The 14942-nt window shown below is 50.5% G+C and overlaps 1 protein-coding gene across 2 annotated transcripts; it reads right to left on the bottom strand.

The window, feature by feature from the left end:
• Window positions 1-1145: 1145 nt before the first annotated feature.
• On the bottom strand, window positions 1146-9129 carry CDIPT (CDP-diacylglycerol--inositol 3-phosphatidyltransferase). Of its 2 annotated transcripts, XR_010786441.1 has the most exons (7): window positions 8991-9129; window positions 6343-6477; window positions 5639-5792; window positions 3810-3891; window positions 3659-3740; window positions 2982-3568; window positions 1146-2812 (listed from the first exon to the last, which is right to left on the bottom strand). XR_010786441.1 is itself a non-coding variant. In XM_066576907.1 (6 exons), exons 1-6 carry the CDS (start codon window positions 9031-9033, stop codon window positions 3408-3410), a joined length of 657 nt encoding a protein of 218 aa, XP_066433004.1. In that variant the 5' UTR covers window positions 9034-9129; the 3' UTR covers window positions 1146-3407. The 2 variants fall into 2 exon arrangements, 1 of the variants encoding a protein (XP_066433004.1); XM_066576907.1 differs by having other exon boundaries at window positions 1146-3568.
• Window positions 9130-14942: the final 5813 nt, after the last annotated feature.

Here is a 14942-nt window from a genome sequence, read left to right as displayed (position 1 = left end):
GTTGTTCTTCATGTTCAGACACAGCAGCAGGTTACTCTGACAGGTCAAGTATGCTTTAGGATTTGAGTTCCATACAACTTTAGTAGTACAAATTCATTATACTGCAACTGTAGTGGTCAATGGAGCCGTACTATATGCTACCTATTACATACAGAGAATAAATCTTGGTATGTTGCACCGGCCACAGTATCACGGACAATTAAAGAAGCATTACTGCACCACAAGGCGACACATGGAGTGCCTACAATAGATAACCGCAGGGGCTCGATGTGCATAGACTGTAACTGTGACGCAGATTACTACAGCATTACCTTAGTCCAGAATAGATAAACTATACAGTTTACCTCTAGTGGATAACTGCACCAGTTCTGATAATCCCCCACACCTGCAGTGCTCTAGAATAGGGGTGTCAAACTGATTTTCACCGAGGGCCATATCAGAGTTATGGTTGCCTTCAAATTGTTGATTCTAATTCTAAGACTGCTAAAAGGGTCCCCCATAGTGACCCAGGGGGAAATGGGATCACCCATAGTGGCCCTAGTAGTAAGTGACCCCCATAGTGGCCCAGTAATAATAGTGCTCCCATAGTGACCCCCAAAATGGCCAAAGTTGTCATAGTGCTCCTATAGTGGCCCCAGTAGTACTAGTGATCCCCATAGTGGCCCCAGCAGTAATAGTAACTCACATTATGGCCTCTTCAGTAAGTGTCCCCTTTGTGGGTTCAGTAGTAATTGTGTTCCCTATATTGGCCAATCAGAGACAGCACTTGATGAACCAATCACAGCCATTCAATGAATGGCTGTGATTGGTGCATCGAGCACTGGCTCAGCCAATTAGAGCAATCTCTTGCTGGGGGTGGGGATTTCAATCCACGTAACCAGCAAGAGATGCTTGTCGGCACTGACAAGGGCAGGGAAGCCTGCCTGGAAGCTCCAGACAGCAGCTGCAGCAACCCAGACGGCGCCTGTCAGGGGAGTATTGCTTTTTTTTTTTTTTTACAGCTTCCTTGGCTGCACGGCCGGCGGGCCACATAGAATGAGGTGGCGGGACGCATTCAGGCCTTGTGTTTGACAGGTGTGGTCTAGAAAAAAGATGCAGAAGGTGAGCTCCCTCTGAGGAGCTTGTGGCAGAGACCCCAATACAAATAGGCAGTAATCAGAATTGTTTATTATAGTCAGTGCGGCTGCTACAGGAGGAATGATATGGCGACGTGCGCAGGGAGACGGGTGCAACACTGCTACTGGAGAGAGACGGCAGGGTATAACGGAGGTCAACACACAGAACTAGCACAACTATCCACCCTATGGGCATAGACCCTAACTGTGGCGCAGGCTACCTATACAGATCTGTGCAGCTCAAATACTGGGATAGACATATATATATATAGTATATATACACAGATCTGTGCAGCTGGAATACTGGGATGGGATAGATATATATATAGTATATATACACAGATCTGTGCAGCTGGACTACTGGGACACATCACTCATCTGGTCCAATAACAACGCAGTATTAAAGTCTGCTAACCGTCCCCCTCGCGGCAGCAGCATACAGAACACAGCAAGGATCAGGAATGATATGATGCATCAGTGGAGGAGGCTTCTTCATTGGTTTGAGGGTTTCTTCACTTCCAAACATTAATTCTATAAACCTACATAGGATAAGGAGGAACCATGTAAATTCTCAGCTGGATGTAGGAGTTAGAGAATGTCTTTTACTCCAGTCACAGCTGGAGCTGCATTCACAATTTTGCAGCTTTTTTTAATTTGCTGTCCCTCGGCTCTATATCCACCTACCCATTTGTTAGTATCTTTACGAAGTATACAGCAGTGTGGTGCATTGTGGGATATAGTATTAACATCGAGTACTCTATGATATTAAAGAGGGTCATCCACCACCATGGAATGGTTTATAGACTTACAATGTGAGCCATGCAATGACCATCGATCAACAGAACTGCCCGGTGCTTGTTGACCGGGCCTTCATACATGCCCATGAGAACGGATGAAGGAGTATTCATCCCCGAAACAACTCCACTGCTGGCGGCAGCACAATCCACGTTGACATGGAAGGGGGAGGATATGCTGCCACGCAGAAGATGCAATCACTCAATGAGCCAGTGTGTGTGGGAGGTGATCACCGCTACCTTCCATAACCCAATGATCGGGTAAAGAACGTTCTGGCCTGATCATCGCGTGGTGAAGAGACTCCAAATACTCACAGCACCAACTCCCTGCCGACACCTCGCTGGTCCCCATCCATCTCTAGTAACCGGGCTTCAGCAATGATGTGGTGTGATATGTGCGTATATTGGGAAAATCTGCAACAGGACTAGAACCCGCTGTGGATTTCTGAAAACGGCACAAACACTATAATGCAGGGGGTGGCGGAATATATCGGTGCCAAGACTCTGCAACAAACCTGGTGAATGCAGCTCTGGAGTAGAAGACCTGATGGAACTCGAGCAGCAAACATACCAAAGAATTGACAGAGCAGCTCAGTGTTATAGAGGCAGATTTAAAGGGCTTTCCTGGGATTAGACAAACATGGGTGCGTTCTTCCACTGACAGGCATTGACTTCAATGGAGCCACGTTGCAATACCAAACACAACCTGGAACCAGGAGTGGTGCTGTTACTGGAAGAAAGCAGTAATATTTTTCTAAACCTCTACAGTTTTTTTTAACCCATGCAATGCCGTTTAGAAGCGAAGTTCCATGGTATAGCTATCCCTGAGTCTCTTCTCTGCCCTCTCCCCGCCCGCACGCACGCACATGGCAGGTATTTGGTCGTCCTCTCTTCTGTTCTGTCCTTTGCCCCCAGCACACAGTCTATCAGAGAGGCTATAATAGACTATCTCCTCCATATGTATAAGCAGCTTGTCTCACACATCGATGAGGCGGCGGCAGCAGCAGAATATACACGGCAGACCGGCTGCCTGGAGCCTCTCCGTAGGGTCTAGCATCACCCGCCCGACGGCCTGTAAACCCGAATTATCATCAATCATCAGTGCAGGACGGGGGCAGATCTACAGGCTCTGAGGGGGCAGGACGGGAGACGCCGCTGCAGAAGTAAAAGCCATTCAGTGTTGCAGACGATCGGATCCAAATATAAAAAATATTGCAGACGAAGAAGGACAATAAGAAGGTCCAAACAAACGAGGGGCGGGTCCAAACAAACGAGGGGCGGGTCCAAACAAACGAGGGGCGGGATAAGTGGTCAACAAAACCAGGAGTAGCACCCCAACTGGAAGGAGGAGGAGGAGGAATGAAAATACCTGATGCCACCACCAGGTGGCAGCAAATATTCCCCTGCAGGGATGTGGGAGATGCCACCAGGGGTCTGCGCATACAATACAGCAAACACTCAGAATAAATATTTCCCTTTAGAGCATTTTCTCTCCCTTTTACTTCTTCTTGGCCCGCTCTGCGCTGTCCAAGGCAGCCATGTTGCAGGAGGCAGTCACAAGGTGCAGGAGGCTGATGAGGGATTTAATTAGAGAGACGGGACAGCAGAGCCAGACGATGATGCGGAAGAGTCCAACAGCCCCCAGGGGTCCCAACAGGACTGTGAAGGGGGAAGAGCAGATACCAGTTTACAACAGTGTCCCAAATACCCCATTTATACCCCTACACGGGTACTGATCACATCACCCACCTGCTGGTCCCTCGGTGAAGTGCAGCAGGTATAACATGCAGTAGAAGAGCTCGTTCCCGGCACACATGAAGAACAGGACCGGCTGCGGGAAGACAAGGCATTAATTAGGGAAGAGTTACAGAGACGCCTCACCATACACGAATACACGTACCCGGGAGGTGTAATAGAGCCGCAGCACGGGGTTACCCGACAGGTCGATGGTCTTGTGGCTGTCGCTGCCCTTCAGGGTCGAGCTGTGGACAATGAGAGAGATTGATACAAGACTGCTGACAACCGATGCTACGGACGAGAGCGGCCCTCGCCTGAGACTTCATGTGCGGGAAGGGAGAGGTGAAGGGATCGTCCGCTCTCTACCGCTGGTTACAGGTTTCATCTACAAGATAGGAAATCCTCCAAGATTCCAATCCCTCCCCTAGAAGTCGTCAGATGAAACTTTCTTGTGTGATTGTTAGAAGTGGCTACAATATCAGAGCAAAAGGAGAATTTATTGTGGAGAACCGGACCCTTGCATGGAGGCTCTAGTACTCTGTTGTACCGCCTGTAGCTTGGATACAAAATGTGATACGGACAGCATGGAGGCTCTAGTACCCTGTTGTACCGACTCTAGCTTGGATACAAGATGTGATACGAGGATAATGGAGGCTCTATTACAGGATATAAATTTTAGGTTAAGGGTCAATCCTGGTATATAGGCAGGTAGGAACTATTAGGGGTTGATCCAGGGAACAGTCTGATTGCCATTAGGGAGTCGGGAAGGAATTTTTTCCCCAAAAGGGCTAAATGACTTCTGGCCTTGGGGTTTTTTGCCTTCCTCTGGATCAACACAGTAGGATAGACAGGCTGGACTAGATGGACAATGTCTTCATTCGGCCTTACATACTATGTTACTATGTTATGTTACTAGTACCCTGTTGTATCACCTCTAGCTTGGATACAAGATGTGATACAGGAGGGCATGGAGGCTCTAGTACCCTGTTGTACCGACTCTAGCTTGGATACAAGATGTGATACAGGAGGGCATGGAGGCTCTAGTACCCTGTTGTACTGCCTCTAGCTTGGATACAAAATGTGATATAGGCAGTATGGAGGCTCTAGCACCCAGTTTTACTGACCCTAGCTTGTATACAAGATGTGATACATGTGGGCATGGAGGCTCTAGTACCCTGTTGTACCGCCTCTAGCTTTGATACAAGTTGTGATACAGGCAGGCATGGGGGCTCTTGTACCCTGTTGTACCGCCTCTAGCTTGGATACAAGATGTGATACGGAGGCCATGATGGCTCTACTACGCTGTTGTACCATCTTCAGCTTGAATACAAGATTTTTGTGCCGCCCCCTTTTCTTGACAGGTAGCTTGTTGCAATGCCCCTTGCAGTAAACCCCAGGGGATGTGGTGAGATCGGCAGGACTCTACTTGGCCAGATGACTTTTTCTGCTCATTTGCATACATCAAGCTGTAACTTAGGAACCCAACCATGGAGGTACATGGGTTTGTTAAAGAAGAGAGGGTATTAGAAGTGACTGATATCCAGCCCTGCTGATCAGGGACTTCCGAGTCGGTTTACACCAAAAGATTATTGTTCAGACGCGCCAACGCTGACGTCACTCGCTCGTTCACACCTGTGCAAACCGTTCCTACAGGCAGATGCCTCGTCGGCTCGATCAGTCGTTCACATTTGCTGAACGAGCCGACGATGATTGTTATGCCTGCAGAAAATGATCGACCAACGATAAGTGACCGATTATCATGCGGCGGTCGCCGTGTTCAGACGGAACACTTTTCATTCACCTCTAGTTTTAGGCGTGAGATGGTGGCCACAGGTTCCTTTTCATTTCCAGGCCGCCCAGCGCACAGAGTCCACTTATCAGGCCAAAGTCCAGCAGAGCGGCAGATAGCAGAGTCCCCCTTCCCCCATCCTGCTCTGATCGGGGTGTGAATAACCCCAGACTCCAGGCGCTGGCATACAGCATGAAGAGTACCTGTGGAGGTGCAGCCAGTGACTGGCGATGTCTAGGCTCATGCTCAGCTGGAAGAGCAGGGTGTATGACGGGTACAGCAGGGACAGGTTGACCAGGAGGCACATGGTGGCACAGCGGTCCGTCAGCATGTCCAGCATTGCTCCAAACTTGGTGCCTGGGGAGAAAGAACATGTCGGATTTCTACATCCCCCACACCGGACCCCGTGCTCACTGATCCCCCCCCTTCCCCCGTGCTCACTGGTCCCCCCCCCCTTCCCCCGTGCTCACTGGTCCCCCCCCCCCTTCCCCCGTGCTCACTGGTCCCCCCCCCCCTTCCCCCGTGCTCACTGGTCCCCCCCCCCCCTTCCCCCGTGCTCACTGGTCCCCCCCCCTTCCCCCGTGCTCACTGGTCCCCCCCCCCTTCCCCCGTGCTCACTGATCCCCCCCCCTTCCCCCGTGCTCACTGATCCCCCCCCCCTTCCCCCGTGCTCACTGATCCCCCCCCCTTCCCCCGTGCTCACTGATCCCCCCCCCTTCCCCCGTGCTCACTGATCCCCCCCCCTTCCCCCGTGCTCACTGATCCCCCCCCCCTTCCCCTGTGCTCACTGATCCCCCCCCCTTCCCCTGTGCTCACTGATCCCCCCCCCCTTCCCCTGTGCTCACTGATCCCCCCCCCCCTTCCCCTGTGCTCACTGATCCCCCCCCCCCCCTTCCCCTGTGCTCACCTTGGTTCAGCGCTCGAGCTGCATGCCCATCGAAGGCGTCCAGGAGTCCACTGAGCAGATAAAAGGTGGATGCCAGCAGCGGGGAGCTGGGCATGAAGTAGAATGCCACAAAGGCGAAAAGTATCCGGGCATAGCCTGCGGAGAGACGGCAGTCAGTGGTGAGCCCCCGGGGGTGATAAGACGGCAGTCAGTGGTGAGCCCCCGGGGGTGATAAGACGGCGGTCAGTGGTGAGCCCCCGGGGGTGATAAGACGGCGGTCAGTGGTGAGCCCCCGGGGGTGATAAGACGGCGGTCAGTGGTGAGCCCCCGGGGGTGATAAGACGGCGGTCAGTGGTGAGCCCCCGGGGGTGATAAGACGGCAGTCAGTGGTGAGCCCCCGGGGGTGATAAGACGGCGGTCAGTGGTGAGCCCCCTGGGGGTAATAAGGCGGCAGTCAGTGGTGAGCCCCCGGGGGTGATAAGACGGCAGTCAGTGGTGAGCCCCCGGGGGTGATAAGACGGCAGTCAGTGGTGAGCCCCCGGGGGTGATAAGACGGCGGTCAGTGGTGAGCCCCCTGGGGGTAATAAGGCGGCAGTCAGTGGTGAGCCCCCGGGGGTGATAAGACGGCAGTCAGTGGTGACCCCCCTGGGGGTAATAAGGCGGCAGTCAGTGGTGAGCCCAGGGTTCTCATTTTGCTCCTTTCTTGTTCGGTCCGTCATTGGCGCTGAACGATAAAAGTCCTGGAAGTGATGGACCCGGCCCATGACTTTCTGATTGGTGGGGGTCCCAACAAACCGCCACTAACCCCAAATGTCCTCATATGAACGCAGATGTCCGCTCACGCCATCTTACAGGGGGTCGCCCCATCAGCCCCCTCACCCCGCGATATCTGGTTTTTACCCGGCTGCCAGGGATGGAGGCGAAAAAAGGGCACAGAATAAACGAAGAAACCCGCCAGTATGTATAGAAGGAAGCCAACAGACCGTGTCGTGTAACCCACCGCCTTCTCTCCCGGGTCGTCTGCAGCGCTAGGTCTTAGGCCTAGTGCCCACGGCCGTGACGCAAGTGGAATTCCACAGCGGAGTCCGTCACAGCGCCCCCCACCCCCCATACTCACCGCCGGATCCGCTGCCCCACATCCCGTGTTGGGGCACATGCGCAGTACAGTGTGTGACGCGGCGGCGGTGGGCGGGGAAGCGTTTTCACGCTATCTTCCACTGTGCTACAGCAGAAGATAGCGTGACGGACGGCTTCCATTGACTGCAATGGAAGCCGTCCGCGCGGCAAATAGAACACGCCGCGGGTGAGGACGGGAGATTTCATGGGGCGGAATTCAATAGGACCCAATAGCTGCGGGCAATGCCGCGGATTCTGCATGTGGGCGTTAGGCCTTCCCCCATTGCAGGATGTGGGGGTGCCAACAACATCAGGGTGCAGTGCAGCGGCCCGGAGCGAGGAGGAGGGGCGCTATAGCCTGGGGTCTGAAATACATACAGGGGGTCCGGAGCGGGGCTAGATTTGGGGGTCTAGTCTGGGGTCTGACATAAGTTAGGGGTCCCAGGGCTCGTCCACGCGGGCCGCAGCCGCAGTTACACATTTCTCTATTCCATTTGAGGAGCGCAGAGACGGAAATACAAACAGAATCCGGGCCGGCTGCACAGCGGATCCTAACGACGGACCGGCAGCAAAACGTGCGCCGTGTAAAGCAGAAAAAGATGGCGTAATCCGGGGCGGACGGGAAAATAATAATGTGCCCTTATACTGCGGGCAGCCTCCACTGCCCATCAGCAGTTAACATGGCATATGTGCCGCGGGTATTGTTGCTTAGCAACGGCGTGGGAAAGGCTAATATCTAAAAAAAAATCTGTATTGCGCATGACTGACGGCGAGCCGCTGCGCTCATCCGCAATACAGAACTAGCGGTACGCGGGATCCCCGCCGGCGTCACACGCGGACAGGCCCGGGCGGCCTCAGTGGTTTCGTTTTGCGCCCGACTGATTTAGAAAAATTTAATATCTTTGAAAAAATTAAAAGTAGTTCAGCAAAACGACGACATAAGCCGTATCCTAGCAACCGTACGGCGGAGGCACCGCCAGCAGCCCATTGTGGTCGGAGTCTGCGCGCCGAAGAAACGAGACGCACCGAAAGATGGCGGAAGGGCGAATTCTGGTACATTAAATGGCATCAATCAAAAACACATCTTGTCCCGCAGACAGCGATGGGTTAATGAAGGAGGGAACGTTTTTTTAAGGGGGGGGGGGAACGAAAGTGGAAAAAAAAAAAAGGTCCACATTATCAAGGGGTTAACCGACATGAAGCGCTACCAGCGGACCCCACTGACTGCACTGTATGGCCTCCATCGCTCCTCCTGGCAGCAGGTCTTTCAGGATCTGTGAAGCGTTTGACGCTCATGTGAACAGCGCCTTACTGAGCCGACAGGCACACTGCAACAAACCCTCAGCTGTGGGAGGTATGCGGTCAGGACGGCCTTCAGCCTCGGGGTGTAAACAAGTCTCCATTCTCTGACAGCAAGCAGAGGTAGTGAAATCCGGAAACACAAACTATACTGGAAAGTTACACAACTTGTCCTTGCAGCCCTTCAGCCGCTCCAACTCTCGTACTCGGGGCTGCTGGCAGCGCCCGGTGGTCTCCGCCCCTCCGCGTCTTACCGATCAGGTTGGGCACGAACAGGAAGATGTTCTCCTCAGACATCTTGTTCGGTGACGTCACCGGCCTCCAGCTCCCTGGTAACCACTGCAGTACAAGCGAGAGCCGGAGGATAGAGCGGCTCCTGTAGGATCAGCGAGAGCGGCGAGAAAGGATAGAGCGTCTCAAAAACATGATAGAGAGTAGGAGGCCGGAAAGAGCGTCTCCTAGTGGAAGGCATAGAGAACCGCAGCTGTAATAATAGACCTTTGGACCTGCTGGCGGCCTGCCTGCATTACAAGCAGATGCTGCAGTTATACCAGCTCATTCCTCCTGATAATGGCGGCTTCTGCTATTTGTAGTTATTAATCCTGCCTGTCAGCTCCAGTTATAATAATATTATATAATCTACATATAATTAAAGGGACAGTACCCTGTTTTGAGGATTTGCCAACACTGAGAAATTAACCAGTTCTAAACATTTAGGCCCAAGGTCCACGGGCAGAGATGGAATCCTGAGCGGGCGTCCGCCTCCAGAACCCGCAGCAATAACCCGCCATAGCAGGCTACGGGAAATGATTCTTCCTGCACACAAGTGGAAACCAATTGCGGTTTCCACTCGTGGATGAAAAATTGCAACATGCTCCATTTTCCTGCGGCTCCCGCACGGACGGCTTTCATTGAAGCCATTGGTAGCCATCCGAGCCGCAGCCCGTCCACAATTGACATGGATTGACGGTCTGAGGATTCTGCGGGAAAAGCAGGAGATATGAAAAAAAATCTACTGCACGTGTCCAGCGGTGAGCCGTGTGAACCATCCACAGTGCAGAGAAGGAAAGATGTCAGGTACGCGCAGAAGCCGCTGCCGGCAGGAGTGGATTCCCTACAGCTGCCTAGGGTCGTGATCGACTAAACGGCTAACAGCAAACCTTAATGACCCTATAAAATAATACATGGTGGGTGACGTCTCTGCTGTTCCTTAGATCTGGGAAGGCTTGGTGACAACTATGTCCGCCATTGGAGTACGGTGGAGACATAATGCACCACCACCATAGCCATGTGCTACAGGGTATAACGCTAGTTACAAAATAGGTCAGACTGGACGTTGCGGGACGAAGACAGTGGGCGCCCATATAACAAGACCCCGCATGTAAAGTCATAGCAGCTGCTGCCGGCGCCATTAGCCCTTTCTCTACCTACAAGACACAGCCTTTCACCTGGTAGGTGCAAACAAGAACTCCGGACACGATGACAAATGGTTTACGATGGAAAGAAATGACACAAACGGGATGATTTTCAGTTCTGCTTTATTACAAACAAAACACAAAACGAAAAAATTTAAAAAAATTAAAAATTAAAAAACACAAAAAATGGAACATAAACAACTTCTGTACACCGGAGGGGAACAAAAAGATGGAGGAATAAATAGGTTTAACCCCTCGCTGCCTCTCCGCACAGGAAGCACAAGGGTTAAACATTCTATAGAAATGTTTGCGCTGATAAAACAGAACTGTCAGCAGCCATTTTTTATTTCTTTACAACGTGCAGAAAAGGGAGGAAATAAATAATAAATGATACAGAAATATTATGACCAAATTAAAGGGTGACGAGCGCAAAAAAAGGGCGTTTTGGGTTTTTTTTTCCTTTCTTTTCTCGTCCCCAACTGCTAAAGGGCAAACTCTAGAGATAATTCACACAAGAGCCACTAGTTGTCACCAAAAGTGCACTACACAAAATAGCCACAAGATGTCACCAGCAGCCAAAAGTACAGTCCATTACATGGCACATTGCCCTGCGCCCACCTGCAGCCAGGTAGCTCAGATAGAAGCGTGCCTCTCTAGCCCCAACTGGCCGCACACGCTGGGCGTTCTTGTATGGTATACTTATCCGCAGGCTTGTTCATTGCATGAATTACACTTTCCAGCACAGACACAGGCGGCCATGAGCTATGCTATGGTACTGACCGCAGGAATGGAAACAGACGGGTACGGAATGGTTAACCTCTTCCCTGCCACAGAGACCAGCACGAGCCCTAAAAAAAAATAAATAGAAAAAGCAAAAAAAAACACCCCAAACCCTTCATGCCGCCCTGAAGTGGTTGATCCCGCAATAAGGTCCTAATAAAGTTTATAACGTGGAAATGACCCCTCCGGACTATTACAACACCAGCTGACTGGCATTGGTTACTCCAGTTTAGTCTACAATCCACTAATACCCCCAGATCCTTTTCCATATCACTTTTCCCTAGTGGTACCCCATTAAGTGAATATTTGTGACATCCGTTCCTCTTGCCCATGTGCATAGTCTTACATTTTTCAACATTGAACTTCATTTGCCATTTTCCTGCCCAAGCCCCCATCTTATCCAGGTCCGTTTGTAGCCGCACATTGTCCTCCGTTGCATTAATTATATTGTATAATTTTGTGTCATCTGCAAATATTGATATTTTGCTGTGCAGCCCCTCTATCAGGTCATTGATAAATATGTTGAACAGAGTGGGGCCTAGTACTGAACCCTGTGGCACCCCGCTAGCGACTGTGGTCCAATCAGAGTATGAGCCATTTATTACCACCCTCTGCTTTCTATCATTGAGCCAATTTTTTACCCACTTACACACGTTTTCACCCAGTCCGAGCTGCCTCATTTTGTATATTAGCCTATTATGTGGCACGGTGTCAAAGGCTTTAGAGAAGTCCAGATATACAAGATCAATAGATTCTCCCGGGTCCAGCTTAGAGCTTACTTCATCGTTGAAGCTGATCAGATTGGTTTAACATGATCGACCCCTCATGAATCCATGCTGGTGAGGAGTTATTCCCTTAATCTCCTTAAGGTATTCTTCGATGGTGTCTCTCAGAAACCCCTCAAATATTTTTCCAATGATTGAAGTGAGACTTACTGGCCTGTAGTTACCAGGCTCACTTCTTGACCCCTTCTTGTATATTGGAACCACATTGGCAATGTGCCAATCCAGTGGTACAACTCTGGTCTGTATAGTGTCCATAAATATAATAGCGGTCTAGCTATCTCATCACTTAGTTCCCTTAGACCCCTTGGGTGTATTCCATCTGGGCCCAGCGATTTGTTGATTTAAATCCTTTTTAACAGACTCTGCACTTCCTCCTGCATTAGGCAGGTGATATTTAGCGGGTGTTTCGTTTTATCCCCCTACATCACGTGTGACATTTCTTTTTCCTTCGTGAATACACATGAGAAAAAAACCTATTTAATAGATTTGCCTTCTGCCCATCGTCTTTTATAGTTTTTAATGCATTATTTGGTAAAGGGCCAGTGCTTTCAGTGAAAACCTTTTTACTGTTATCGAGACACATTGGTTTCCTTCTACTTGTAGTTCTTTTATTTTTAAAGGGAATGAACTGTTCACGAGGTCATTAGGATGTTTTCAAACTTCTCCCATTTGTCATCTGTACTGATGATTTTGAGGACGTTGTCCCAATTAATGTTACCAATAGTAGTTCTGAGCTCATCAAGGTTTAGTTTTTTTTGTCGCTCCCTGATAAGGCTTCCTATTGATTGACAGCTGGAAGTTGATTATATTGTGGTCGCTGTTCCCCAAGTGCCCCTCAACCTGCACCCCCTTTATACGTTCCGGTTTGTTGGTTAGTACTAGGTCCAGAATGGCCCTCCCTCTAGTTGGCTCCTGCACAAGTTGGGAAAGGTAGTTGTCTTTAATTGTTCTGAAGAACTTATCACCCCTGTGAGATTTGCAGGTCTCGTTATCCCATATTATATCTGGATAATTAAAGTCCCCCATGATAATTACTTCATTGCAGCTTGACACCTCTTCTATTTGTTTTATTAATAAGATTTCTATTTCTTCTGTCACCTTTGGTGCTCTATAGAAGACCCCTATCAGATTTTTTTTCTCTCCCTGTATTTCTACCCACAGAGATTCCACCTGTTCATCTCCTACTCCTATATCTTCCCGTAGTCTCGGCTTTCAGTACGATTTAACGTACAGACATACCCCTCCCCCTTTCAATTTCCCATGGTCTCTTCTGAAGAGATTGTAACCCTGTAAATTCACCACCCAATCGCACTTATCATCATGCCATGGTTCCGTTATTCCTACTATATCGTAAATTTCTTCTGACATTCTCGCTTTGAGCTCACCCACCTTACTGATCAGACTTCTTGCATTTGTTGCCATACAATTTATCTGGTGGTTGTTATTCTTTATATTCATTTAGCTACTAATGGTACTATTAGCTGTTCTATCAGTTCTAACTGCACTAACCCCACCCCACATTTGACCCCAATTCCCAATACATTGTCCCAGGTCACTGTCTACAGGCCCTGCCCCCCAGTCCCTAGTTTAAACACTCCTCCAGCCTCCTAGCCATCTTCTCCCCCAGCACAGCTGCTTCCTCCCCATTTAGATGCAGCCCGTCCCTACGGTAGGGCCTGTAGCCGACAGCACAGTCAGCCCAGTTCTCCAGGAACCCAAATCTCTCCTTCCTACACCAACTCCAGAGCCGCTTGTTTACCTCCCTAATCTCCCACTGCCTTTTTAATGTGGATTGTGGTACAGGGAGTATTTCCAAGAAAACTACCTTGGAGGTCCTTGCCCTGAGCTTAGATTCTAGGTCCCTGAAATCATTTTTGAGGGTCCTCCATTGACCTCTAACTTTGTCATTGGTGCCAACGTGTACCATAATTGTTGGATCCTCACCAGCCCCTCCCAGTAATCTGTCAACCAGATCTGTGATGAGACGAACTCGAGCGCCACGAAGACAACACACTGTTCGACGATCCCGGTCTTTGTGGCAGATTTCCCTATCTGTCCCCCACCACTAGGACCTGTCTAGCCTGCCCTGCGCTGCCCATCCCCTTCTCACTGAAGGAGTGATCCCCCTGGCATTCAAAGGGCATGTCGTGCCGCAGTGGTGCTAATCCTGTAATGGCATTCCCCTCATCTGCCAACTTTGCATACTTGTTGGGGTGTGCCAGTTCAGGACCAGCCTCCCTCGTTCTCTTTCCTCTATGCCTCCTTCTAACTGTCACCCAGCTAGCTGCCTGCTCTTCCGTACTACCATCCGCCCCCGCCTCTACCCCAGCGAGTGCCTGCTCAGTGAGCACCAAACTTCTTTCCATGATGTCAATGGATCTCAGTGTCGCCGATCACTCATTCAGATCCAGGATTTGGGCTTCTAAATGTGCGACGTGCACGCATCTTGTGCAACAGTATGCACCCTCGATCGGCTGATCAAGGACCGCATACATTGCACAAGTAGCACACTGGATGACATTGTCAGGCATGGAGCTCATCCTAATGGGGATCTACAATTTACTTGTGGATGTAGTGAACATAGATCACACTCCTCACGCGCCTCTGCCCATTTGTACGTTTTTTTATATCGCTCACACGCTCGCTGCCTGCTCACGCTCGGTCACACGGATACGCTTCACTTACACACTCACTCTTCTCTCTTACACCCACAGAATACACTTATCAGTCCTCGCCCGCAGCAGTCTTCCTCACAGCTCCTCTTCAGCCTGGTGCGGCAGCCGATGACGTCCCCCTTAGGCGCAGGCTCAGGGTCGGCACCTCTCACCGCCAGTCGCACTCTCTGGTCTCCTGCCACTGAGATCTAGCGCTGGATCCACTTTTTTTTTTTTTTTAACTCCACCCGGTTTAATATTGGCGCCCCCTACAGCGGACATCGTACCTCTGCACTCTTATGAGTGTCGCTGGTGATTTGGACAAGGCGGACCGTGTCTTCCTTCAGTTGCTCATATCTCTGTCCACTAACTGTCTGTGGCGGCATAAGCAGTATGGGGGTTCCCCATTTTATTTTCACCCTCCGTACCGCTCCGCTGTAACGACCCTTTATTAGCTGCTGGTTGAGAAAAAGTAAAACTCAAGACACCCCTACAGATCCCCCCTCATTTCTAGTGAGGCGGACTGAGACCATTATAGGATCCACAGTTCAACGCAGGGGTCCAGGACCCTA

Source organism: Eleutherodactylus coqui, chromosome 8, assembly GCF_035609145.1.
Source record: "Eleutherodactylus coqui strain aEleCoq1 chromosome 8, aEleCoq1.hap1, whole genome shotgun sequence".
NCBI classification, from domain to species: domain Eukaryota; kingdom Metazoa; phylum Chordata; class Amphibia; order Anura; family Eleutherodactylidae; genus Eleutherodactylus; species Eleutherodactylus coqui.
Note: the sequence above shows the minus strand (reverse complement) of the source record. Positions and strands in the feature narration are given on the sequence as shown.